The 24,487-nt window shown below is 40.1% G+C and overlaps 2 protein-coding genes across 3 annotated transcripts; one reads left to right on the top strand and one right to left on the bottom strand.

The window, feature by feature from the left end:
- Nucleotides 1-1,023: 1,023 nt before the first annotated feature.
- Nucleotides 1,024-14,715, top strand: LOC109029621 (uncharacterized). Of its 2 annotated transcripts, none has more exons than XM_019040160.2 (3): nucleotides 1,024-1,566; nucleotides 2,979-3,125; nucleotides 9,988-14,715. In XM_019040160.2, the coding sequence occupies exon 3, from the start codon at nucleotides 10,782-10,784 to the stop codon at nucleotides 13,614-13,616; it is 2,835 nt and encodes a 944-aa protein (XP_018895705.2). In that variant the 5' UTR covers nucleotides 1,024-1,566; nucleotides 2,979-3,125; nucleotides 9,988-10,781; the 3' UTR covers nucleotides 13,617-14,715. The 2 variants fall into 2 exon arrangements, with proteins under 2 accessions (XP_018895705.2, XP_072153504.1); XM_072297403.1 differs by lacking the exon at nucleotides 1,024-1,566 and adding an exon at nucleotides 1,586-1,716.
- An 897-nt stretch (nucleotides 14,716-15,612) lies between these two features.
- Nucleotides 15,613-21,786, bottom strand: LOC109029622 (uncharacterized). Its single transcript, XM_019040161.2, has 3 exons — nucleotides 21,426-21,786; nucleotides 17,047-17,218; nucleotides 15,613-16,014 (listed from the first exon to the last, which is right to left on the bottom strand). Exons 1-3 carry the CDS (start codon nucleotides 21,623-21,625, stop codon nucleotides 15,646-15,648), a joined length of 741 nt encoding a protein of 246 aa, XP_018895706.2. The 5' UTR covers nucleotides 21,626-21,786; the 3' UTR covers nucleotides 15,613-15,645.
- Nucleotides 21,787-24,487: the final 2,701 nt, after the last annotated feature.

The raw sequence follows: 24,487 nt of genomic DNA, 5'->3' as shown, positions 1-24,487 counted from the left end.
CGCAAGTATTCATGAACTGATTCAGAATGCTTTTTGGATTCGGTGAAATTTTGACAATTTTCTGAGAGGGGCCCCTAGGAACGACCTTTGACTTGAAAGGCACTCGATTCCCACCAAAGCACTATATACCCATAGGATCAAGAAAAAAATAACCCCCCCCCCCCTCCCCCCGGGTTTGAAGTGGCAGGATCCGGCTATGACTTTCTTAGGTACATTTCTCATTTGAGTACTCAGATAATGTTGTACGAGACATGATTTGTTCAAACCTATATTTTTTCAACCACGGCATTTATCCCAGTCCCAAAGGAGCGAAAACAGGCTGTGTCAGGCCTGGCGAGTCGGTTGTTGAATCGTTATCGAATGACCTTGATCGATATATACCATTGTAAAGATAGAGAGTTCGATCAAACTCATTCGATAGCGATTCTACAAGAATCGACCCAATTTTAAGCAAAGATGCTGAGTTTTTACCGTAGCAGGTACGATGGCGTGGATGGATTGAAACTTGAAGCGACATTTTGGTATGGCAACTAAGGCTGTGAGGTTCCTAACAAACTGATTTAAAAAGGGGGAATACCAAAAACAATCTCAAAGGATCTCTTTCTTACATGCTCCAATCTTCTAGCGCAGATAATTTTGTACCTTATATAACGAAAAAATCTGGAAATTTCACTCTCGAAGTTTCTTCTTGAGAGGGACCCAGATTCATCCTATACGGAAAATGCCCAATATGTATGAAAAGCTCAAGGGACTGTATACAATAACATTTTAGACATTTTAATCGCAGTTTTACCACTTTATATTTAGCTCGATCTCTTCCTCCGAATTTCCACTGATTCTTCTTTTTTTTGCTTTTTTTTTCCAAGCAGTCCTATTCTACACAACTCTGAGTAAACTGCTTTGATTGTTTTACAAACCAGTTTTAAAAATAAAAATAAAATATTGATAGTAATAAAGAAAATAAATAAATATTAATAGTATTCTTTCAGATGGCACGGAACTGATTGGTAATTATGGAACGCTCATTCAAATTACAACTCTCGCACGTTTATACAGTAGTTCAACATTGTCGGGCTAGACCGTCGCACGAGTTATACAGGTCCGTCATTTTGAAATTGGCGCCATTGTGTTTTCGCGCGTAAATCAGGCACAGTACGCATGGCTCCTGAGCCACCGTCGTGGTTGCCAAACTACACTAAAGTATTTGTTTTTGTATGCAACTCAAAAGCAAATATAGACATATTATCACACAATTTGGCAATCTTACCAACCACCAAGTAGGGTGTGGGTGTGAAATTCTATGCCTATTGTCTCTCTCCTCTCTCTCCTCTTTCCGTCTCCCTCCCTTCTAACCTGCCTCGCATTCCTCTGCAGCAAGTTTGCACGTGTTTTGAGTTGCGGCACTTCAATACCGAACACACTTTTTCGCCTTTGATTCTCGATTATTTCTAGTTAATATGCAGATTCGTCGTTGTTTAATCGCCCAGGTTTGATCATAACTACCGTTTTCATCGTGTGAGTTTAAAAGGAGCTCTCCTCGGATAAATAATCATCTAAGACAATCAGGTGAGTCACTGTTACTTAGTAAAGTAAGTAAAGTAGGTGCATAGGTTAATGTGGATGATCATTGTAAGTAATGACCATCATGAAAGATTAGCCTCATCATTGGTGGAGGAAGGCGCTAAGCACCTCTCAATCGAATACATTTCCATGGAGGTATGATATTTATTTACTTCGCCAGAGTTTGTTGTTTCCACCGTCCTTTCTCCAGTTGGAACTGCCTGTGCCTATTGATTTCAGTTTTCTACTGCAGTGCACTCCAATGTATTTCATTTTATGAACCATATTTGCCAGAGGAATCTGTGTAAGCAATATTCTGTCATTCAATGGAGTATTCTGGGAGTCTAGACACTCCCGGGTTGGGATAGCTGGAGTAACGGCCATATTGATGGGGGATGATGAGCCTGGAAACAGTTTCACACTTGAACTGTCCAAGATCAGTTTCAGAGTTCTGTTGAGCAAAGTGCAAAACCATGTATCTTAATCGCAGTGTTTCTAAGTTCCACTCCTATTTTATTTTTTTGAATAGCTAAGTAGGTAACTAGCCAACATCCTAGCTTGAAAGGTTTACCACTGAGCACCTATTCTGCAAACAGAGAGGAAAATTCTGGGAAATTTCAAGAATTTTACAGGAAAACTAAAGTTTGACGGGAAGTCTGCAGGTTTGCTAACGTAGGTACTCATTTGGTTTTGTACTTTGGCCATCGATATTCGTCTTACACCAAAATCGGCCAGGAAAAGATGATTCATTAGGTACCACATAGGTAGTTGCCAGTCTATTGCCCCCCTCCCTCACTGTTACTTAGGCCCCTCTCAGAATTCACTTCAGGAAGATAACAATTTCATCGGGCAAACGGATCCTTTGATAGCCCAGTCTCCTCCCTCACGATGAACTCGCTTGTAATGACTCCTCTCTGCTGTAGTTTTATCCAAAGCTATGGTGGACACTTGGTCAAGCAGAGGCCAACATATCTTGGTTTATCCTTGATGCCCTTGATGAGGGTAGGTATTCAATTCCTGCCACAAACTTTTCCATATTTTCACTATGACATTTTGTACCCTGCAAGTACCTAGATATTCTGTCAAAACACATGTACTTACTTTACATAGGTATATTCTCAATCAAAACATATGTAATTACTTTTGGACCTCTGAGGCATCACTCAAGCCTGATGAGAGGGAAAAATGAACATCTCCGTCTGGATTATGTATGACCAGAGAGGGTTGGAATTTAATTTCAATAGATCTCCTATACAGTCATAATTACTTTAACAGCACTCAATTGCAGGGCACTTGCAAACTTTTTTCCTTATGCGAGGGATTCGCAAGTAAATACTTATGCTATTTCCTTTTTACTGCAATACAAAGTGTGTCAATTTTTTATCCAATCTTGATGTCATCTGTGCTTTTGACCATAGGTTATGCCTGCAGTTTTGTCCCATTCGTATCGGAGCCTGATCCAATGAAAAACGAAGAAAGATACCTATTCTGCTGCAGAAAGTGAGCATATATCAAGGAAGCTTTAATTGTACTGGAATTAGACCTCTAGAAGACTCATCAGCCAAGTGAGTTTGCCTCCAATTAAAGTTAATTTTCAGCTGCAAGATTCCTATTTAAGCTCGATACCAATCTGGTGTTTTAGCCAGAATTTAATCACTGCCATTGATGAAATTAGTTAACTTAACAGCCACAACCACAAAAAAAAGAGGAAAACATGTTTTTAGAAATGCTGAAGATGCATAATTTTGGGATCTTGGATTCCAAAAATGTAGGCAAAATTTTGAAAGCCTCCTTCTTTGCAAAATGTTGGGCATTACTTGGAAGCTACTTTGCAGGCTACCGAAAAATTTTACAGGAAGTAAGTACATAATTTCCTGCATCTCTGGATTTTCAGAGGGAGTTTACACGCTAATAATTGGTTTTGGTGCAAAACTTTACAATTCACGTAACTGTGAAGGCTATCTAAAATTGAATGAATCAAGTGCCTCTAATTTTTCTCCTCACACTCTCACTCGCTTTGAAATTTTTAGTGTTTGGAACAGGATCTATTTAGGGAGAGCTTTGAGGGTGGAAGCACTGGGTCATGTGACCCTTGAAATCAGAAAGGGCAACTTTTTTTTCACCTTGGACAGCAAAATTTTAAACCCAGCCCTAGTTAGAAATCGTTGAAGTATCCCTGTTATTACCAGCAGTTTTGGTGATTTGCCAAGTTGCCAGCCCCTGATGTTCATGGTTGAACAATTTTTGATCACGGAAGGTCAGGGCCATCCAGTCTATCCAGAAAATGTTATAAAATTTTGCCAAATTTGTGGGAGCATGCCATATTTTTCATGAGATGCCCCTGTGTAGTTATTCCTTTAAAAATATTTGAAACCTCAGCACCGATTTAATAAATGCTTGCTTGGCTATGAAAGGTTGCAGCAAAGTTGCCGCATTATTGTCAAGGTAGCATCATAGTTACATGACATCTTGTAGCACCTTGTCACAATGGCATTCTAGCACCAGTCAATAACGCCTCACAATATTCCACCATATTTTCAGAAAAATACCATTTGAACAACGTTTTATCACTTCTTTCACCTCGAGCCTTCAAGTTGTGTGTACGTGTATGTGTGTTCTTTTTTTTTCATTTCGCAATGTTTCTAATAATGTCAGTAAAATAATGAATGAATGTACCCCTGGCAATACCGCAAAATGATTTTTCAAAATTAATTAACATTGCCATTAGGTGTCAAAAAGCTTCAATCCATATTATGATTCATTACTACTTCTTTTAAAAAGTTTTGCCTGGAACTTTATGACAATATATTGCAATCGGGTGCTGAAATAATGTTGTCACTACAAAGAGTAGGTTTTTTAATCGACGATTTTTGGCCCTCTTCGGTTGAGAACTAAATTAGGTACTCAGTTACTTCACCAAGTGCCTCCTATGCTTAAGTAAACTTTTAGTCCCCTTTAAGAATGAGGGGAAGGAGGTAAAGAGGCGAAGTTCCCATTTTTAAAGAACTTTGAAAATCATTACCTCCGGAACGGCAATAGTTAAAGTGATACTGTTTAAGCTGATATGTGTCAAATAATACCTTTAACAAGAATATCTATTCTATGTTTTTATATTGGCTTAATTTAGCCTTGTCATAATTCGATTTTCCAATTTCATGGTTCGGCCTAGTTTTGTCATTTTTTCCATTTCGGATATTGTTGCTGTCTGAACAAAAAACAGTTTAGTTGATTGTTGTTCATGAAATTTTGAAGCTACCTGTCTATTTTGAACCTTCAGATCTTCATTTGCTCTTGAGTTGCTTGTTTTACATGAACTTGGTAGCAGCCAGCCCAGACAAAAATGAATTAGAGCCTGCAATCCTTTACAAAAGACTAGTACCTGTTTATTTCTTGACTTTATATCCGATTTTGAAAATTTGGACACAATTTTGACTTTATAACTAAATGACTTCACAAAGTAGCCTACTTGCTGCGATATAGCTTCAATTAACTCGTATTTTCTGAATTTGTATGTAAAATTACCGGAAAAATAGCGTATTTACAGTGATACCGAGATGGAATTCTCTTAATTTCTGACGATTCGGTGAATTTGAAGGAGTTATCGCGTACTTCTCACGGTATTGAGATGACATCCGCGTACCTTCTCACTTTTTATAAGAGGTGGAATCCAAGCGAGCAACTATTCGAACTCCGGAGTAGGTTTGTGGTATCCCGCGGAATTGAAGGAAAATCTTACTTTTCAACTTGCCTCAAGTTACGGACTTTCATGAATAGTTAGCTTGCATCGGTACGAAAGTCGCGTTTTGATTATTTGTAGAGTCATTAATAATTATGCGTAGTTTATTTTAAATATCTTTCGTCGCGATATTTAAAATAAACTACGCATAATTTTTAATGACTCTACAAATCAGCTTACATTTGCAGCGACATCGCTGCGATTATCGTGTATTTCTGAATTTTTATGTGAAATCACTGGAAAAATAGCGTATTTACTTACAGCGATACCGAGATGGATGGATAGCTTGTAATTCTTGAGGATTCGGTGAATTCGGAGGAGATATCGCGTGCTTCGCGCGATATTGAGATGAAAGAGTAATGTCTCACTTTTTAAGAGGTGGAATCCAAGTGAGCAACTATTCGAACTCCGGAGTAGGTTTGTGGTATCCCGCGGAATTGAAGGAAAATCTTACCTTTCAACTTACCTCAAGTTACGGACGTTTATGAATAGTTAGCTCGCATCGTTACGAAAGTCGTGTAATTTTCGCGATGAGGTGAACATTTTTTTGATTATTTGTAGAGTCATTAAAAATTATGCGTAGTTTATAAATATCGTGACAAAATCTCAAATGTTTCAGCTGTATAAATCAACCGCTGAAAAATTTGCGATTTCGTGGCGATATTTAAAATAAACTACGCATAATTTTTAATGACTCTACAAATTAGCTTATATTTGCAGCGACATCGCTGCGATTATCGCGTATTTTCCGAATTGTTTTTATGTGAAATCACTGGAAAAATAGCGTATTTACAGCGATACCAAGATGGATGGATAGCTTGTAATTCTTGAGGATTCGATGAATTCGGAGGAGATATCGCGTGAAGCACGCGATATTGAGTTGAAATTTGCGTAATGTCTCACTTTTTAAGACGTAGAATCCATGTGAGCAACTATTCGAACTCCGGAGTAGGTTTGTGGTATCACGCGGAATTGAAGGAAAGTCTTAGTTTTTAGCCCACCTCAAGTTACGGACGTTCATAAATACGAAGCTCGCATCGATACGAATATCGCGTATTTTTTGTTATCTCGGTGTTTTTTAATAAACACGTTGCGAAACGTAGGTTTGTGGTATCACGCGGAATTGAAGGAAAGTCTTAGTTTTTAGCCCACCTCAAGTTACGGACGTTCATAAATACTAAGCTCGCATCGATACGAATGTCGCGTATTTTTTGTTATCTTGGTGTTTTTTAATAAACACGTTGCGAAAAGTTCAGCAACTTTCACTCGTTTCTCTCCACAAAAAAATTTTTTGATGTTGACATCGAGATAGGCTGCAAAAGTTAGAATGTAGCACCGATCTCTCGCTAATGTCTAATTACTTGAAAACGGGATCGAAAAATCAAGTTGGCCTTCAACTTGATGGATACTATTTGAGCGGTTCAGGTGTTGGAATAGCTGTTGGAATAGCTGGAATAGCATTATGGTTTGGTGCGATTTTATGGAGGCGAGTGACCTCAATTGTAATCTTGGTGTTTTTGATGAAAGTCGATGCGGAAGTCCAGTAACTTTTACTCGCATGCAGATAAAATTTTTGATTTTGACATTGAGATAAGTTGTACAAATTAGAATTTATCACCACTTTCGCGTTAACATCTGAACAACTAAAAACGGAAGTGAGAAATTAAGGTCATTTGCATTTATCTCAATGGTTCCGGGGATCTCGAACGGACTCGAAACCCACCAAAATCCACTTTTCAAAGAAAAACATAGAAGTGAAAGTGACCTCCAGCCAGGCGGGAACGAAATGAAAAGTTTTCAAGCCCTTAGAATTTTTTGTATTGTAAGAAAGCAATTTACACTCAAATACTTGCATATAAGTACTTATTAATCTATCATTTGTTTTAAAAACATATATTATCCTTTCTTTTTCTTTTTAAGCCCAGCAGAAAATACACATTTAGAAAACTATTTTCAATTATATTAATTTATTGTACCCCTAGATTTCTGTTTGTGTAAGCAACGAGGCGGTAAAATATTGCGGAGTTCACACTTTTTTGCGGGGGAAGTAAGGCCAATAAGTTCCAAAATTTCATGTAGGGTCAAAATTTAGAGCTTAAAATTTGTCAATTCAATTTCGCAGAAAATCGTGAGTTTTATATCGATTCGAGCGTAGGCTTCAGAATGTCCGTAATGTGCGGTAGGTAAAGAGCCATGATTTTCCTTCATTTTTGCGTGATACCACATACCTACTCCGAGTTCGAATAGTTGCTAGCTTGGTTTCCGCTTGTTCAAAGGTGAGAAAATGCGCGCAATTCATCTCAGTATCGCGGCAAATACGCGATTTCTCCTTCGGTTTTGTAAAACCAATTAAAATCAAGCGTATTTTTTTTTTATATCGCCACTCAAACGAAAATTTTCAGACGAATGACTAAGAACGTAAAGGAGCACACAATTGTCACCTCAATATCGCGGAAAATTCTTGAGTTTTATATCGATGCGTGCGTAGAATTCATTTTGTCAATAATGTGGGACAGGTAAAGAGCTATGGTTTTCCTTCAATTTCGCGTGATACCATACGCCTACTCCGGAGTTCGAATAGTTACTAGCTTGGTTTTCCGCTTGCTCAAAGTGAGAAATTACGCGCAATTCATCTCAGTATTGCGAGAAATGTGCGATTTTTCCCACAAATCCTTAACGATTACTCGCTTAACAACTCGATATCGCCTAGAACTCGTGATTTTTCCTGCGATTTCGAACAAAAAATGAGAAATTACGCGGCTATTCTCTGCAATATCGCGGCAGATACGCGATCCCTCCAGCGGTTTCATAAAATCATTAAAAAATTACGCGAATTCCCGTCATACAGCGACACAAGCTTAAATACCGGCGGATGATTAAGAACGCAAAGGACTACACGAAAATGAGTACCAGCACAACACCCGGGGGAGGGGGGGGGGGGGTTGTTTGTTCAGCGCAGACAGTATATGCATCGGAATATTTAGATGAGGCCACGAGAGATCTATTTCGATGCCGTATTGGATTTTGCGGGATGTTAAGCTGGGCTCACGGACGAGTATGACCCACTGATGAGGTCTAAACAGACCCAAAGTGTTGAAGATCCTTCGGCGTGGCCTCAACTTAATACGTCAATGCATCTGCCTGCGCTGAGCACTCTCCCCCTCAGTCTTGCGTGCTGCAGTGGCGTGGCGTGCTTTGCGGTGTATCGATAGATCTGCCATTTAAACCTATGGAAAAGAATCGATTAACAAGGTGTTCGCAAGGAACACGCTAAAAATCGATTCTTTACCATAGGTTTAAGGGGCATAACAATCGATATATCGCAATTCACGCCACGCCACTGGCGTGCTGGTGCTCATTAGAGCTCCAAATTATGACTCAACTGACATTTTTGAACTTTTTGGCCCAATTTTCCCCGCTGAGTCGTGTGGAACCTGCTCTATTTTACCACCTTGTTACTTATAGTGCGGGCCACGTTTTTTAGTGTTTTTTTCTTGTTTGTACACGCACAGTTTAGGGATACGCGCTTTTCCCGTTCGAAAGCGGGCGGTTGAGTCTAGAGACGTTAGCATCTCTATTCGCCTGTTAATCATTTTTCTTCTCGGGTTTTCATTGTTTTGTCCTGAGAGTTGTTCAGCAGCGGCGGTAGACGGCCAGGGTGTCTGCAAGTCCGGAATCTCCGGAAAGTCCGGAAATATAGTACTGATTTTTTAATGGCGGTCCAGAAGTACTAAAAAAGAGCGGAAATTCCGCAAGAAGATCCGGAATTTTTTAAAATTTTTGTCAGTTTCGTTGCAATTTCCATTTTTGAAATTTGTCGGATTTCGTCAAATGGAGGTACTGAAAAAGCACGGAATTTTTCTGTCGGAGGAGGTACTGAATTTCTTGAGAATTTACTGTAAAAGAACTTATTTTTGACCAGCCTGTTTTAGTGGACACCCTGACGGCGCGGCGCGAGGATCGCACTTTTATGTCATGCCTCGCGTCGTATTCATGACGGCTTATCGATTCCGTCTTAGATTTTAAGGGATGTTTTTAAACTCGGCTCACTGACGACACTACTCAAAACGTTACAGTTCTCCCAGCGTGACTTCAGCTAATATTTCAACGCATCTGCCCGGGTTGAACATCTTCCCCTTTCAGTCTTGCACTGATACTCATTAGAGTACAACATTTTGACTGTAGTTGAAATTTTTAGCCTTGTTTTCCCCACTTAATAGTGTGGACCCAGCACTATTTTACCACCTTGTTACATATAGTTCGTGTCACGTTTCCTAGTGCTTTTATATTGCCTGTGAAAGAAGACATTGGATTTTCACCTTTTCCACGAAAAATGTGAGAATACGAAGATGTTGGTCGCTTCTTAATTCGGTATGCTATTCTCGTTCCTTCTTCAGGCGTTCATTCTCACATACACGAGAGCCGCTTTCACAGCTCTCTCTGGCGCTCTGCGACACCTAACCGCCATGGTACCTATCCAGTGTCCTCCCTCGGTGCTTCAGAGAATTGACACTCCCATATTTCATTTAAAACTCCCCGTTGCTCCTTTCACTGGGCGCCCCCTTCGTCTCCTCCCAGGGAGAACCCAATCAGACCTCATATTTGGCAGCTAGTTTTCTATCATTCTCTATATTCGATTCGTCAATTCATAAAGTCACATCGTAATTCAATTTTTTTCTGACTTGTTACAGAATGATTGTTAGCACAATTCTCAATCCTAAATCCTTCTTCTACCCAATTGACAACATGCCACCATCTTGCTTAACGCAAGATTTACCTCCAGAGCAAAATGCTGATATCCTCTCTCTGGGTTGCGGTGATGCTAGAAATATTCTTTTCACGTGTTTCTCCGACAACAAGCGGAAAATGGACGTGACCTGCTGCGACATCGAACCCTTGATTCATGCTCGAAATGTGTTGTTGTACACCTTATTGATTGATGATGAATCCAATCGTAACATTGAGCAGATTTATAATATTTACTACCATTGGAAAATAGATGAAAAGTCATTGCTACTTCTGGAGTCTCAAACTCAAAAGCTTCTTCAAATTTCTTCATCAATAGATGATTGGCAAAACTCAGCATACGGCCCGAGCATCCGTTTTTGCGATGAAAAGTCTCTGTCTTCCATTAGATGTCATTGGTTGGGCTTCACGTCACAAGGTCTTTCCTTACCTGAGAAGAAGCGTCGATCGAACCAGTTAGAGGCTGCCCTCGAAAGAACCAAGGCCCACCGACCCAATAAGAATTCGAATCTCCCAGACGGGACAGGTTTCCGTTCCACTTTTCCTACCGCCACTCAAGATGAAGCTTATGCTGATCTTAGCAAAGTGTCTCAGCAGTGGTGGGAGTACGGCACGGTCCCAGGAAATAATTCAACAGCTCTGAGATCCCCGCATTTGAACCCAGCTTTTTTCTATTCGCCGAACAATAAGCTCACTTTGTATCATAACATGTCATCTCTCGGCAGCATTCCTCTGAGCAATGCTTACACCTCAATCTGCAAAGAATCTCCTTTCCGCATCAATGGCAGGAGTCTTCATCAACAGAGCGTCTGGTCAATTGTGCCAAGGGACATTTCACACAGTGGGCTTCAGCATTCAGAAAATCAGTGGCAGGAGGGTTAGTAATCCGTATTTTTTCGGGGATGCCCTCGCCTTCTGCTTCACCTTGCTTGGTTATCAAGCGACGCGGTCAACATCCGTCAATTTGTTCTCTCACAGCATGACAAGTAGCCCTATTATCCTTCATCACGGTGACTACAGTCTGAAAACCAGTGCTGCGCCAGTCAGCTTTGATATCATTGATACGTCAAATCTCATCGACTCGTTGGGACCTTTAAACTTGCTTGCCTTAGGATCTAGTCTGCTCAAATGTAATGCATCAAGCAGCCTCTATACTGAAATGTTGTTTATGTTGGATCGTAATCCTGTAGATCGGCTGTCCACACTTTTCGGTGTTGATGTACGTTGCATGGCTCTGTTACTAGGTCTTGTTCTCCCCGATCTTTTCACGAATGCCATAAACTCAGTTGAAGATCATCGTGGCACCGGAGCAGAAGGAGGTAATGATCACAACATTGTTTTGGTACGTCAAGTTCGGTCACGTCTTCGCTGGAAGAGGTCAGGAGGATATCGCACATCTCCATTCTCTCCACCGATTCAAGTAGAAGCAAAGGAACTTGCCAAACTTCTAATTCGTATCCATAATTCAATGTTCAAGTCGGATGAACTTCTACTGCCGGCAGATTATTCCAATCAAGCAGAGTGGAAGGTAGATTCCTGTAAACTCATGTTTCGACCTTACACACGTGCAAGTTTTGCATTTCTTCTGAGCGTCCTTAAAAACAGAGTTATTTCAGATTGGGATGCTTGTTTGAAAGAAATGTACGACGGACTTTATTCTGCTAACGGCCGATTCTCAACGAAAGTTCAATTTAAGCAGGAACTCGCCCTTAACATGAAACTTTTTGGAGTTGATACAAGCCTTCTCTCCAAGCCGAATCCTGAAGACATAAATCAAACTATTTTTGCCTCGATTGCCCGTCAGAGCAAAGATCTACCAGATCAGGTGTGTGTGACACTGCGAGTGCCTAGGAAGGATCTTGCTGTACTAGAAAAATCTTCTTCATCACACCCCTTAGTTATTAACATTTGCGGCGTGGATGAGCATGGCGAGGAACACCGCCAATCCTTCTCATGTGTTCAGATTATGTTTGGAAAACGGCAGCAAAAAACTGAGGCGGGAATTTCGTATCCATTTTTCGAAGAGGACAGTGCCATGCTATCGGGTTCATCAGATATGTATGCGTCAGTGCTAGTTCCAACCTCATATCTAACTTTACTGTTAAAATCCAAAAAAATCACCCCTCTAGTGGAGTGTGGATTGAAATATTCCTCTGCGACCTTCCTCGAATTCGCTGAGATATTAGGTCTAAGTCTTCATTTTTCGTTCAGTCAACTAACCAGTGGTAGGGTCTCTATCACTCGCTTCATGCCAGGAATGCCTGATCTTCCTAATTTTATTTCAACCGGCAGTCAAATGGATATGGCTACTTCAGATGCAACTGTAGCACACTTTTCAGACGATGGTCTGAAGTTGAATGTCTTAGTCAAACGTATCACATTGGAGTCAGAAGCTGCGAAGACTACACTAGCAGATATATCCTCCGAGGTAAAGATAAAGTTTAAATCACCATGGATTGCTATCGTCAGTATTGCTAAAGATTTCGATTTCCAGCTCGAGTTCCCAGTTCCTATGTCTGCTCTCAACCCTAAACTAAAAATTGCGAGGAAATCATCATATATCGAAGTAGAAGCAAGTCTTCTTAATCCGCTCGTAGAGGATGCCCCGGTCTGCATGTTTCCATGTCTTCTTATGAAGTTTCCATGCGGCATGGTACCAGTTCCATGGACATCGCCGTACATCGACCTTGATGTGATGCCAGCGGTACATTTAGATGGCTCAGTGGGCAAGTATGGCTCATGGATACACAAACATGCCTCTGAAATGTTTTCTGCTCGCGATCATCAAAGACGCAAGTTAAATTTAGGATGGAATTCGAGAATGATCCTCAAACAAGGACTGCTACTTTTGCATATGGTGTACTCAGGTTATCGAGGCAGAAAAACGAACTATTTCGGACTGAGAACTGATAAGCGGGTTCATACCCTCTTTTTCCCATCTTGTCTTCGCCTAGATTTGGCTAGGAACACCACTGTGCTTGACTGTGCATTAATTCAGCTCACAAATGATGTGAAATTAGACCCTCTGGTGTCAAAATTTCTCAAAGAAATAAAGGATAACGGCGCGTTTCTCATTTGCGTCACAGAAACTGAAAATATTGCTTGGAAGTCAATGATGGCTGTCATGGCTGAGCGCTGTCGAACTTGGGAACATAGATCTGATTGTGAATATGCACTAGCCGGTGAGGCCCCGCTCTCCAAAGGGCTTCGCCATGATCGCAAGTCTTCTATCTGCTCGTGTGGTATTGGAAAGTTTCCTGAAGGCTATCTTAAAGATGAAATGAAGAATTTCTCAAACTTGGACCATATACTCAACCACTATGGAACTCGGGTTGCACTTTCACTTGTTTTTTCTGCTCCGCACGTTGAGAAATGTGGGACAGAAATACCGAATCCTGATTTCCAGGCCTTACTTGCCGATAGGTGTGAGAAGTGTGGCAGTGACAAAAAGGAAAATGGTCCAGCTGGTGAGCAGGCTTTATTTAATTGTTCAAAATGCAAATCAGTGAAATACTGCTCAGTTGAATGTCAAAAATCTGATTGGAAAATGCATAAGAAATCTTGCAAGGCATAGTTTAATGTTGTTCGTAGAGAAGCTAATCAGTTCAACATAAGATCTAAGTTTTGTTAACAATGTTGAACCAATTTTATTTTTATAAGTAATAACACTCAGGACGGTGCTGCAAACTATTAAGTAGTACTTCCTCTGTAATGCTGACCCATAATTACATCTAATTCATGTATCAATTCTAGCGATAAGTGATCATCTATCAGTACTATTACCTCTGTAATGCTGACCAATAATTAGCTATAATTCATGTATCAATTATTATTCTATAGCGATGAGTGATTACTACTATTACCTACTACCTCTGTAATGCTGACCCATAATTACCTCTAATTCATGTATCAATTCTAGCGATGAGTGGCTATCGTTGGTTCGCCCCTATTGTCTTGGAACTCAATTTTTTGTCATGTTATTTTTATTTTTCTCAAAAAAATGGTTCCATGGTTCCATTTTCCCTCTTTTTCTCACGTGTGGGGCTGAAACCGTCAAAAGCATGCAGGATTGTCCCTTAACATCATCGAGATTCGTAAAAGGTATAACTGTTCTCCCAGCAAAACTGAAAGCCTGCATCTATTATTTTATATATCCAGTGACTACCTAATTCTTCCTCAGCGTTTCTCTCCAAATTCCAATTTTGATTCTCCTTTTCATTCTTGTGATAACGTGAGACAGTTACTCGCTGAAATTTTTGTTACTTTTATCAATGACATAAGTATTTTACCGATGATAGTTTTAATTTAACATTAAGTATTTGAATTAACCGAATATTACTAGCTTTATCATATTTTTGCCACTTTATTTCCTTTCGTCTTCACTTTTTTTGGAAAAGTTTTCTCTCTATCCCTTCCCCTACTCTCTCTCTCTCTACCTTCTTCCCCATCCAAATGCTCTCGTTCTCTTGTTAATTTTACCATTTGCATTGAACAGCCATTAAAGTGAAAATGAAATGAAAATACTAGGTTAGTAGCAGGTACTTTTTTTTCTCCCATTTATTTATTTATTTATTTTTTTAAATTTTGAAGTGAATCAATCAGCGCCATTGTACAAGATCTTGAAAATTCTCAATAAAAATAATAATAAAGAAATTTAGATCATTGACTTACCCTTCCATCCCAAGTGACAATTGTTCTTTTTTTAAAAAAATTGTTTTTCTCGGTTCAGTGAGAATCTGCACGAGAGACAATGAAACGATTCGATTCACTGACTCGGATACCTTGTTTTAATTCCTACTTGTGATTAGCTCGCAAAATAATTAATGTTTTTACCTCAAATTTGTTTATGTGTAGTATGTAAGTGTTGCTAAGACTTATATTTGTGATCTATGTAGTTTTGTATTCGTGGGACCTGATTTTATTGTTCCATGTAAGTTCTGAAGACTGTCAATGACTGTGACTTAATTTTCTCTCTCAATTTTTAATTTTTGCTCATTTTTTTGTATTTTATATTTCGTCAAAATAATATTGCCTAGAATATATGTACCGCCAGTGCTCTCTAATTAGGCATAATTATTTTTAGAACTGAGTGAATGTAGCTTATATCTTACTTTCTATTTGACTTTAAATACATGCACTGAAATTTAAAGAAATGCGTAATATGAGTCATTATCCTTCCAAATAGCTCGATGAAGTTAGGACTTCCAAATTCGTTCATAAAGAAAATTTAAAATAAAAATATGTCACCAGACCTGTGACAGAGAGCTTTGGATAGTTCGCCAAATTTTAAAACCAAATTGGCAGAAGCCCTTTTGTGAAATTGAAAAATTGGAGAAATTGTCGATAACTTCAATGAAATATACGAAAGCCTTTCCACTCAGATCCGGCTAATTTTAGGAGTAGGTATAATAATGCAAATGCAACCTCTTTGTAACACCACTATTAAATTATCTCTCCAAAAAATTTACTTCTATCAAGCATGAAATCAAATTGCGGCTGGTTGGCTCAAAAAATTGCTAAGTATATTTCAAAAGAAGAAAGGACGGCGAGAACAATTTAAATGAAACAAGTTGTTGTTTTTTTTTCGAAAATCTCTTTTATTATCAAAATATCTTTAAACCCATCAGTTTAGCACTCTCATTTCCAGGAACCTGTAGTATAACCTTGCCTGTTTCGTCTTTAATATCGTCATAAGCCACTGAGGCATACTCTTTGAAACCTGCTTTAAGAGCCAGACTCTGAGATTTTTTTGAAGTAAATATGAGCAAGGCAGCTGGAACTTTGTAATGTTGGCCGATTTGAGGAATTTTGCTTAAAAGTTGAGTTGCGATCCCACAGCGTTGCCATTCAGGATTTGTGCAGAGACCCCAGTCTTGGATGAAATACTCGGTGTCATAAATTTTGTACTTATCTATTTTCTCATCAAAAGCACCCAGTAGTGTTTTTTGTCTCATTACAGCCTCTCCTGGAAGCTAGAGCAAATTGAAACAAAAACTTTTATTGGTGGAATAGTTTTTCAAAATTAAATAATTTCAGATTAAATGCAAGGTTACTATCATGTGGGTAATATATCCTCCTACGTCACTCACCAAGTTTCACTGCATGTTATGTCTCCTATTTTTGAAATTTAAGAAACGTTCCGTGCAAAACGTGTACTAGCATCAGATCGTGTTACGGAAAAAAATTAGTAAGGGCCTTTCAAACGCCTTCAGCAGTACAGACTGAAATATTAGAAATATAGCAATGCCACATGTCCAAACGTTTCTCCAAGGAAATCAGCTTATTACAAGTCTAGAATGACGGAAAAATTTAACCTTTATGTGGCATCTATAATGGGAAAGCTACCGAAGACTAATTGGACTACATTTTGCACCAGGAACCTGAAACTACTATCTCTGAGTCATCCATAAAATCGAAGAGCGACTGTGCACTATGCACGAAGATACTAATAGAACATACGTTGTTTCAAAATGAACCAAATACTCCTTATTGCAAAATTTAGTCCAATTAACGGCGAGAAAAACCATCTTTCCCGAGTCCTTGGATGTGCTACGAGTTGTGGTTGGCGGACGGAAATTTCGTCCTTTTGACCGTATCTTTTTAGTTTCGGACGAATCTTTCTTTAAGGAATTTGTCCACAGTACCTAAGACGGTACCTAAGGTACCTAATTTTTAACATTGAATTGATGGATTGGACGTCTTTATGCTAAAAGGAACTATGTCTCACGCAAACCCAATGCACTTAGTTCCTTTTGCCATAAATACGTCCAATTACCCTTGCACAATATCGCAACTTTCAGTTTTAGGGGGATTCTAGGATGTCTCTGGTTTTTCTGGGTAAAATCTTGGGAATCATTTTGCTTGAGTTTTGATTTCTAATCGTTACCAAATTTATTAATCGACTCAAATTGTTACCACTAATCGGATAGAGGGTTCCTCCTCTCATTTTTTTTTCTTACTTCATTAAGTCAGTTAATGGGTTGTTACACTCCAGTTCGACTTACCTCTTCCTTTAAATCGTCAGCTTTCGACACCACGCACAAAGCAAGAGCTCCAACAATGGTTGGAGTTTCTTCATCAGTGACTGCGATTATGCTTGCACCCTGCTCAAAAGTCTTTAGCCATACACCTTGCCAGATCTGCGTGGAAATTTCGTCCTCTAAGATTCCAGCGGCTCTGAAAAATGAAAATATATTTAAAACCATAGAGAAAAAAAAGGAGGTGTTTGCATTTCGGGCATCTTGGAGTATTTTGATGACTTGATGACGTAGGTGGGTACAGCTGGGTACAGGGACGTCCCCTTCACACTGTACCCACCTACGTCATCAAGCCATCAAAAAATTCCAAGATGCCCGAAATGCAAACACCTCCTTTTTTTTCTCTATGATTTAAAACATCGCCTGATTGCTCTCATAAGTACTCTCATCAAGGCATAAGAAACCAGTGCTTAAGCCCTTGAATTGAGATCGTATTCGAGACCTAGCGAGCAAGAGGGGTTTTCAGGTCACAATAACGCTTTCGAATTTTTGAAAATTATTGTTCCAATTGATTCCTAACACTGAAGTGAGAGTAGAAAATTTCATGGGTTTGCGTTACTTTCTTGTGGGGGCTCAGTGATGTTTTCTGAGTTTAAACGTAGAGAAAGTAGATTTTGCACGAATGACTTTGGAGGCGAATACGTACCTTCTCATTTCTCCTTCAATTTTGAAAGTAGGCCAAAAAACATATTCAATGCAGTGATCTATTTGAGGATTTGTACTTGTAATCGTTTACAAGTATAGAAATTAGGTGTCCCGTAGGAAATAAAGTTAAGCCTCGTCCGATTTGGAGTTATAGCTGTTTAAAAAACCTGTGTTAGCCTTATACTAAAGTATCTACGAATAACAAATACAATTAAAAAAATCATAAATTTATTTGGGGGAGCAGTGCTTTCGTAGCCTATTCGCCGGAAACGCCATTCCAACACCTTAGTTCATAAGTAATGACTTCTCTCAAAGATCGATTCTTTTCTTTTTGTAGTGACCATGATAAAAGATGGTTTTTGAAATCGTACTCTGAGTTCAAAGGTCGTTTATATTTGTTATATCTAAAAAGGCAATTAAGGTTTAAAGTCAATTAATCCGGATCTCCTCTTCTAAATATTCCGTGCTTAATCGAATCAGCCGCTTTATGAAACTTTACGGAATCATTCGGACATCCATGAAAATCAGTCGGTGACTATTAGACTATCGTCCATTTGAGAGTCGCCTTCAATGTCACCGCATACGCAACATATCTACCTAGGAGCACGAATAGTTATATATTCGAAAAACAAATTTTTAGCACTGTATTAGCTCATGCACGCTAGGCTTGTCGATTTCCTCTGAAATTTTTGCAGTGGTGAATGCATAGCTGAAGTGCGCTTCAGCTAGAATTGTATTTACAAATGGGTGGTTTTTCTACGAGGATTTAAAATAAACAAGTGGCACGGAATATAACAAAAGAATATGAACTATGCTAAACGATAATCCGGGTATCGGAACTTGGCTGTTTTGAAAACGCCTTCAAATGCGGCGTGATACCTCACGCATTCCGGAGAGTTCAAATAGTTGTATCATTGCGCCGTAAGAATGTGACGGAAGATTTAAATGGAAAAGCCTCCATGCACGCTGGGCGTGTCGAATTCCTTTGACATTTTTGCAGTGGTGAATGCATATCTGAAGTGCGCTTCAGCTAGAATTGTATTTTCAAATGGGTGGTTTTTCTACGAGGATTAAAAATAAACGAGTGGTACGGAATATAACAAAAGAATATGAACTATGCAAAACGATAATCCGGGTATCGGAACTTGGCTGGTTTGAAAATTACGTCATGCACCACCAAAAGGAAAGATTGTCAGTTCGGTGTGACGGATCCGTCTTCGATTTTTTAAAAGATCGAACGGAAAAAAGTTCCCTGATATCTAGCCTTTTATAATGAATTACGGAATGGTAAATTCCTGGATCAGTTAAGCCGGTCAGCGAAGTTCTTTAATCTCATTAAACGGTCTGCTTGATTGCAATGCAGTTATGCACCTACGACGATCGTATTCCTTTCAAGGTGCTCCCTGCTCAATATTAGCATTGCATCATCTTCGTGAGTGATTTCAATTTTGCCGCCCGTAAGTAAATGTCGTCAACGACGCAAGCGTCCGTATCCATCAAGGCTACTCAGTCATTTCAGTAACCTATCCATAAGCTCGAATAATTTTTCTCGTGACAACTCATTTTTGTCCTGCTTTGGCCACGATTAAAATTTGCCATTCGGTGTATGATTTAAGTCATAGAGAAAAAAGGATGTGTTTGCATCTTGAGGTTTGTTTACCCCGTGACGTAGGTCGGTACAACCTGGCCAGCGAAATCCGGAATTCGAAATATGAAAAACGGACCATGAAGTCCGATTTTTTTACTTGAATCAACTCATAATATAATTTCAAGCACTTTTTATAGAATGACTTTTTTCCATAAATCACACCATTTCCAAGAAAATCGATGATAAAAGTCACTGTACCGACCTACGTCATCAAAAAAATTCCAAAATGCCCGAAATGCAAACACCTCCTTTTTTTTCTCTATGGATTTAAGTAATGGATTGGACGTTCGCTAAAATTCTGCGTCCTCCGTGAGAACTCACTTATTCATCCTTGCAGATTATTGCAGATACCACGAACCACTGAAATCGAGTGAAATCCATTCCTTAGCGCGCAATAGGCGTGGTTGTTATCGCGCTTTTTCAAGTTTCCCGCGCCTGCGGGCAGCTTTTCTTAGCCACCGTCGGCCAGGTTTGCACGGACAGAAGAGTATCAACAAATAACCCTAGTAAACAAATGATCTCACTAACTTTTTCTATTGTATCATTTCCATCGTTTTAGAGCGTTTTTCTCATTTTTCTTTCTTTATTTCAAAAAAATGAAAGCTTGGAATAAATTAAAATCTTATGCAAGAAGAGTTAATACAGTTTGCGAGATTGTTTGTTTATTTAGGTTAGGTCTCTCGCCGGGCAAACCTGACAGCCAGTTGACATGAAAAACTGCCCGCGCATACGCGGTAAATTTGAAAAAAAACATACTACGAGCTACACAGATTGCTCGCTATGGAGTGGATTTCAGACTTTCTTGATATCCTCAATGTAATTTGTGCGTGAATTCACTCTTAGATGGTGTATTCAGTAGGTTGTACCTCTTGCGTGCAACAGACACATTGTCTTCAAGGTTGAGCGAAATCAACTATGCTGATCCGGCGGCATTTGTTCCGTAAAATTTGTATTTTTTCAATTTTTTTCTTCTTTTTACGTTCTTAGATTCAATTAAAAATCTCTTCAATTTTGAATACACTTCGTTGAATCAAATTATATACGTAGGTTTTATGTTTAGTCACAGAACCAAGTGACTAACCCATCTGTCTCCAATTTCTCTCAATTAGTTGACAGAATTGAGACGGCGCGGCGCGGCGACTGACCTCTCGTTAACGAAAGGACCCGCATACTGATGTCAGATCGATGACTCAACCTGAGTGTGGAAGCAGTAGGACACTTTTTGTGGCTCAATCTAAAGGAGAACCAAGACGCGAAATTCTTTCATCAGTCCATAAAAAATTGGCGTGTTTTGCTATCAAACTTGCGCGGCTTTAAAACGCTTAACCCTGATTTTGTTTACGTATGCAGGGAAAGTCATTCAGTTTTGAACCGTTTTACATTAAATTCGTATCTCCATGCCTCCCCTAATTGCTGATTTCAAGTGACATTGTCACGTGAGAGGGAAGGTTTCGTTGATTTGTTGTGGAATCCTTCCGGATTTTTTGAACTTGATGCTCCGAGAACCGGCAGCCCCGATTGAAAAATGATCGGATAATGCTCCACAATGTCCCAAAAGAGCCAAAAAGGGAACGCAAATTTTACAAACTTTCATGGAGAAATTGCTTGGAGTATGAAGTCCTTGTTTTTCCGTAGAATTTTCCGTGGAAAATTTCTGAGCACACCTGATATATAGATAGTTTTGACACTAATCCATGGGAGGTCCCTCTGAACACATACACTATCATGATCGATCTCACCAGCACTTCAAGAGTTTTAAGATCAGGAGCGTAACCAACATTTATTTTTTTTTGGGGGGGGGGGGTGCATACGGTCCAAAATTTATAATATAGGGGGGGGGGGGGTCAAAGTAGTTAGTTCCTGAAGATCCCAGAATATGATGCTTTTGGAGGGAAATTTGCAATAATGAAGGAGATGGGGTACCCCCTCCCACCTTGCTTCGCGCTACTGTTTAGGACCAATCCAGCTCAATTAATTTCCTCGGGTGTCATGATGCAGCTTATTTTCGGTAGAATTTGGCAGCGCTGCCCGAGCGAATGTAAACAACACAAACCTGGACGAAGGCTCCAGCTGGAGGAACCACTGCGTCAAAAATCCGATGGCGTTTTCGATCTGGTCGGGCGTGATGGTCTGGATTTTGATGCCGATCTTCTTGTCGAGTTGCTTATTCTCGACCTGGAACGAGCCCCAGTCGTTTTTCGGGGTGATCTCTGCGGCCGGGCGCCACTTGAACAAATTATCCAGAAGCTCCATATCGAACACTCGATGAATACCGGTATCTAGTAAAGTTCGAATCCACGTGATAACTGAAATCTCGGCGTAAATAGGTCACGCAACACGAGACGCGATAGCAGGACTGACACACTGACGACCACGCTGTCGGTGGGCCGCGGAGTGCGGTCAATTGGGGAACTAAATCCGACGAGAGGCGAACCGGCTCGCTCGGGATGCGACGGAGCTTGGAGCTTCGGCCCCCGTTGCCTGGTCCATCGCCCCCTCTCGTTCCGACGGTTTGAGTCGGGTGGTTTTACCGCGAGAACTGGCCTCCGTGTCGGGAGCACGCGTTTGGAACTATCGTTGTGGTACGAACGACTCTCAAGGTCGTCCGTCAAGTCGTTTGCCATTTCGCGACGCCGAGTTCATTATTCATCCCGCGCTCATCCTCAGACGCCGCACATTGGTCGGGTCCGCGGGGGAGGTTGGACAAAATTTGGAAACTTTAAAAGCTCATAACTCCGTCCATACACAACTTTGAGGCTTTGAAAGTGGCTCCATCGGTTTCCTCGTGAAATGTAAATTGTGACGCACTCCTTGAAATTTAAAATGTGACGAATTGAAAATGAAAATTTGCGGTTTGAGTGAAAAATTTCATGTGCGACGTCTCGAAATGGATCGAACCACTGTGCGCCGGCCACGCCATGCCGTGTAGTATCGTCGCCCCCTGACGTAAGGACGTATCTCGGTTTCCGCATGGACCACAGAATGCATGGATTTATACGTAAATCAGGGCTCACGTGGAAATTGAGATGCGCCCTTACGTCGAGGAGCGACGATGTGTCCGGCGATCACCCAGCGCTGCCGCTCTAGTTTCGCCAATTCGGCTTTTAAATGAAGCACCCTGCTAACCCTGAGCTCTTAGACGGAACCGGGGGAGGGTAGGTAGCGTAGGCGGATCCAGACACCTCGGCCGGGGGGGGGGGGGGCGTAAGGAGAATCTGGGGGTCTCCCTCAGAAAGTGTTAAAATTTCTGAAGCATCTCATGTAGTTTGAGTCAATTTCGTCGGGAAATGATCAAAAAGTATCTTTCCTTCCGTCTTTCTTCCTTTTTTTTCTTCCTCCTTTTATGTGGGCGAACGGGACGGGGCGTACGCCCCCTAAACCCCCCCCCCCACCCTGGGGTAGTGGTAGGGAGAAGCCTGCCACTAATCCCCCCCCATCTGAAACTTACTTGTTCCCTCCCGAGGAATGCGAGGGATTCTTGTAAATATGTTCCCGATGTATCTCACATCTTTCTATGCAATTTTCGGTGAGAGAAAGCTCTTAAGACGGCTCAGTTTTTCAAAATGTGCTCGGAGAGGCCCCCATAGGAGTCAGGAAAATCCCCGAACCATGTTAGTGGTTACCAGATTCCGAAATATGCATTATCCCAAAGAAACCTCATAACCAGTAAGTTACCGTCAAAGTTGCTCATGCACGCTGTGATAACAAGAGCCGCGTAATCGATAGAAGTGCTGTATACGTCCTATCTACAAAATTATAGGGCCCAACTTACTCTAAAATGTAAAGCCACAAGAGGAACTTGTATCGCACAAAGCCTGAGGCACGAAGTATTCAGGGGGAATGGCCCCCTAGTCTATTCGAAACATGATCCGGCAATGTTGGTATAGCCAAGCACTGTAACGTAACACTCATTAGTCAACTCTGAATACCTAAAAATCGCACGATCATCAAGGAGCTTCTCTGAAACACAATGGAAAGAAAAAGAAGACTAGGAAACCAGAGTAAATGACCATTCGTGCGCACTTAATGCTGGCAATTTTTTTTTTTTTTTTTTTTTTTTTTTTTTTGGGGGGGGGGTCGTTGTCCTCTTTGTAAAACGAATTTGACTGGAACTTTGGTTTCAACAAGGGCTTTTTCTTCATGCGAACTTGACTCGTAGGATGTCTTTAAAAAGAGGTATTATGATATATACGTCCCCGTGACCATGTGCTATGGTGGACCACCGCAGGGTTTCTACCACTGGAAAAACTCAGGGAATTTGAAGTTGACTCTGTAATTTTTGGTTTGTCAAGTAGAGAGTATTTGTATTTTTTTAAACATTAATTTAAGCCCAATATTGTTTTAGAATAGGGTTGTGTCGTAGTGAAATAAGACAAAAAATTTAAAAGGCAGAGGTAGCCTTTATAAGTCGTCAGCTATCAAAACACCGGGGGAGTGATTATGTGTCACAATACTGTGATGCATGAGTTATGAGGAGGTATTTTATGCAGTCAATCAGGAAAAACTCAGGGAATTTAGAAGTCAAAATAAAGTAGAAATCCTGCCTGCGCTAGGAAATTTCTGCTGCCAAGCCGTATGCATTAATTATCGTCATCAGAAGTTTCCGCCAAAATTGACTTGGGCAGAGGGTCTTAATTTTTTTTTCTTCTTTTTTTTGAATTGAAAAAAGCCTCAGTGTCATTTCTTGAGAACTGCCATGTTATTTATTCTGTGTAGAAACTATTCTGTGCAAATTTCGAGGATTATTGTTAGTTCGTTCTCCTTTGATAAAATATAATGGAAGCGAAAATTTTGGAGCACTGCAAACGAGATATTTTTGCAGTTTATTAACATACTACTACCAATCAGCAAGAACACCGCACCACGCCGGTCAATATGAAAAAAAAAAAAAAACAACACCATTCATCGCTGCGTGTTGATCAATCATTAAATCATCGCAATCGATCCATAAGTATCTCTGGTCAATAATGACCTAGCTGCCGTCCTTCAGTAATATACTTGCAACAAATCACTAAAACCCTGTAAAAGTGACATTTTCGAATCATTAAATAATATCTCATTCAAATATCTTTGTTGAATATCATCATGTTGGGAAGACAGCGTTTGCGATTTCAT

Source organism: Bemisia tabaci, chromosome 2 (assembly GCF_918797505.1).
Source record: "Bemisia tabaci chromosome 2, PGI_BMITA_v3".
Lineage (NCBI taxonomy): Eukaryota > Metazoa > Arthropoda > Insecta > Hemiptera > Aleyrodidae > Bemisia > Bemisia tabaci.
This window is presented reverse-complemented; position numbering and strand designations above follow the sequence as displayed.